The sequence below is a fragment of the Coptis chinensis genome, chromosome 9, assembly GCF_015680905.1.
Source record: "Coptis chinensis isolate HL-2020 chromosome 9, ASM1568090v1, whole genome shotgun sequence".
Classification (NCBI taxonomy): domain Eukaryota; kingdom Viridiplantae; phylum Streptophyta; class Magnoliopsida; order Ranunculales; family Ranunculaceae; genus Coptis; species Coptis chinensis.
Window position 1 is genome coordinate 66,315,373 of NC_141464.1, and position 3,446 is coordinate 66,318,818.

Consider the following 3,446-nt stretch of genomic DNA (forward strand, 5'->3'; position numbering starts at 1 on the left):
ATGCTTTTCTAAGGCCACTTGTAGATGCCCATGTTGTACATGAGAATGTTGTTCTATTATAGATTGTGCCAAGACAACTTGGCCCTGAAAAGAAAGTAGCCTTCCTGCCCATCCACTTGCTCTCTTTTTAATCTTGTCCACCAGATTTTGAATGTTGGCATGACGGACTTTGCCCTTGAAGAGAGGAACGCCCAAATAGTTTTCGGGTAGGTGTCCTTCTTCCATATCAAACAAGGCTTCCACCTTTCTTCTCTTGGTGGTAGTCATGCTACCAAGAAGCAGCTTGCTTTTCCCTTTGTTTATCAGCTGACCAACCGCCTTTTGGTATGACTCCAATGTGTTCCTCAAGTGCACTAGGCCTTTTAAACTTCCATTTGCAAATAAAATGATATCATCCGCAAAAAGGAGGTGAGTGGGTGACAGACATTTTCCCGCGAAAGCCATAGGAGTTATTTTTTTGAGAGATGGAGCCTTATAATGGCTCTGCTAAGCGTGTCCTCGGCAAAGGCAAAGAGAATAGGACACAGGGGATCTCCTTGCTGAAGTCCTCTCCCTGTGCCAAAGAAGCCACAAGGTCCACCGTTTATCAGAATAGATATTTTGGCGCTGCTGAGTACCTTCATAATCATGTCGCAGAATTGTGTGTAGAAGTCGAATCTGTTAAGGACCAGAAAAAGGAATTTCCAGCTAAGTGAATCAAATGCTTAGGAAATGTCTAGTTTGATGACTACATTTCCACCCCTTCTTTTGATATGCATGTCATTGATGAGTTCGGATGCCATGGCAATGGCAGTGCTGCCTGTTCTTCCCTTCAAGAATCCATGTTGCTCATAGAAAATAATTCCCATGGCAATAGAAGTTAGCCGGTTTGCAAGAATTTTTGTAACAATCTTGAATAGAAAGTTACTCACGCAAAGAGGCCTGAACTGGCCAATTTCCATAACATTTTTGCACTTGGGGATCAATACTAAGAAATTTGAGTTCATACCTTGAGGAATGTTCTGGTTTGAGAAGAATGAAGAGATGGCTCGACACACATCTACTCAAACAATGCTCTAACATTTTTGGAAGAACATTCCATGGAATCCATCGGGCCCTGGAGAACTGTTGGGATCCATGTTCATAACTGTTATCGTAATCTCCATCCAATCAGGAATTGCCAAAAGATAAGCATTTTGGGAATCTGTGACCAGCTGTGGTATATGATCCATAAGCTCCTGATTATGCTCAACCGGTCTTGCTTTAAACTTTTCCTCATAAGAGTGGACTAGGAAATCCTTGATGGACTTTTGGTCTTGCAGGATGTTGCCCTCAGCAGTTCGCAGTTTCTCGATGAATGCTTTGGCCTGGCGGATTTTTGCTTTAGCTTGGAAGTAGGCAGAATTTCTGTCTCCCTCAATCTCCTCCTTGATGCATGATCTTTGTTTCCACATGGTTGCTTCTGTTTGCATTAACTGATAAATGAGTTTCTCCGTTTCAAGTTCCCGGAGATGCAGCTGGAGGTCCAAAGACTCATGTTCTTGCTGATTCTGTAACTCCTGGAGTGAAAGATTGGCTTGTTTGAGTTTGTCTTTGTTTCCCCAGTAAGTTGCCTTGTGCCATGCCTTCAGAGCAATTTTAAGCCTCTTCAATTTGCAGATCACTAGTCGAATAGGCCCATCAACCATGGGCTTATTCCAACTCTTTCTCACCAAGTCCATGAACTGGAAATGTTCCAGCCATATATTCCTGAATCTGAAAGGGACGTTCGACGGTCTTAGGTTTTTAGTACACCATCCGATGACTGGAGAGTGATTAGAAAATTTCCTCGACATAAGTTTACATCTCCAGTTCTGATTCTCCAAAAGCCAGCTGTTATTGACCAAAGCTCTATCTAGCTTCACCAGAATCCTCTTATTCCCTATCCCCCTATTGCACTAAGAGTGCCTAAGGCCAAGGGTGGTAGCATCCCGAAGGGAATTATTATTAATGAAGTCAACGAACTCATTCCTAGCTCTCTGATTCGGATGACAACCTCCCTTCTTCTCTGAACTAGTAGCAACAATATTAAAGTCCCCAATTGCCATCCAAGAGCAGTTTAGAGCGCCAAATTCACCGAGCTCTTCCAAAAGAGCTCTTCTTTGGATGAAAAAGCATTTAGCGTGGATAAAAGAGATGGTATGCAAATTGTTTACCACCATAATCTACTGGTTTGATGAAGCAACCACATTCACCGTTAACTCTTTCCTCCAAAAAACCTAGATATTGCCTGTACGGAGCGGCGTATGGTTATGCGCAAAGTCTGTACTGTAGCCATAGTCTAAGAGGATCTTTGGAGTCACTGTGGGGGCAATAAGTGGTTCAGCCAGTTCAATGAGGTCAGGCTTATACTCCTTCATTATTTCTTCTAAGAAATTATTTAGCAAGGTTCTTCTCAAGCCGCGAACATTCCAGAAGAGAACATTCATTTCGTCTAGTTAGGAGTTTTTCTTGCCCTTGTGGATGGAGGAGAGTGCTCCTGCAACATCCATTGAGGCTTATACTTCTTCTTGGGTATCGTCTGCCAAGGCTCATCTCCATCATCCGATACTTCCTCATCATTAACCAAGTCAGCCCAATTCACCGCTCTCGAGATAAAATTGGTTTCCTTCACCACATTGATACTAGTGTCCGCGCCTGAGTTAGAAGACGAGGACTCTGTTCTCGTTGTCGATGCGGAATAGGAATCCAAAACTCTACTGTTCATAGCCTGGACTCCAACAGCCTCTTCATGGGTGAAGTTAGACACTATGTTGGGGGAAGGCCCATGTGCCAGAGGGGAAGCAAAAATCTCACCCACAGGAGGAGTATTCAAGACTTGTAAACCAACAGCCTCTTCATTATTTGATCGGAAGTTAGGCACTATGTTAGGTGTAAGTTTTTTTTGAAGTAGCTAAGCCGGAATCCCTACGATTGTAGATAATAATAATGTTGCTGCCGCAGTAACTTTAGCCCCATTTTCTGCCAGAGTTGCAGTCACTTCATCCAGAGAAGCCTCGGTCTCAGACAATGCCGTATCAGCCACCTCGCATGCTGCTTGGTGGTTTAACTCATGTTCCACTACTGAAGTCGCAATTCTGCCATCCAACTTATCATTCACTACTTTTGTACGTGCATCTGAGGGAGATTTCTCAGCCACACCCTCTGTAGGAATATTCTTAGTCGCGCCCTCTGAAGAGAGTTTCTCAGTAGCACCCTCTGGAGAGAAATGCACTGCTGTGATATGCTCAGTAACACCCTTTGAGGAAATATTCACTGCAGTGATATCCTCAGTCGCACCTGCTGAAGAAAATTTCTCTACAGTAGAATTCTCCGCTACTTTCCCCATGGTAAACTCTGGAGATTTCTCTGTTGGGATGTGTTCATGGTCCTCATGATCAGCCACAAGTTAATCTTGGTCCTCAACAGTGTGTATCTTATCCACTTCA

General features: G+C 43.6%; 1 protein-coding gene across 1 annotated transcript; it reads right to left on the reverse strand.

Annotated features, from left to right (window-relative positions):
- Window positions 1-1,055: 1,055 nt before the first annotated feature.
- Window positions 1,056-1,667, reverse strand: LOC147477458 (uncharacterized). The gene has a single exon (XM_086586017.1). It carries the CDS (start codon window positions 1,665-1,667, stop codon window positions 1,056-1,058), a length of 612 nt encoding a protein of 203 aa, XP_086442143.1.
- Window positions 1,668-3,446: the final 1,779 nt, after the last annotated feature.

Coding starts and splice junctions, on each gene's coding strand:
- LOC147477458 (XM_086586017.1), bottom strand. CDS start 1,667: ATGGTTGATGGGCCTATTCGACTAGTGATCTGCAAATTGAAGAGGCTT.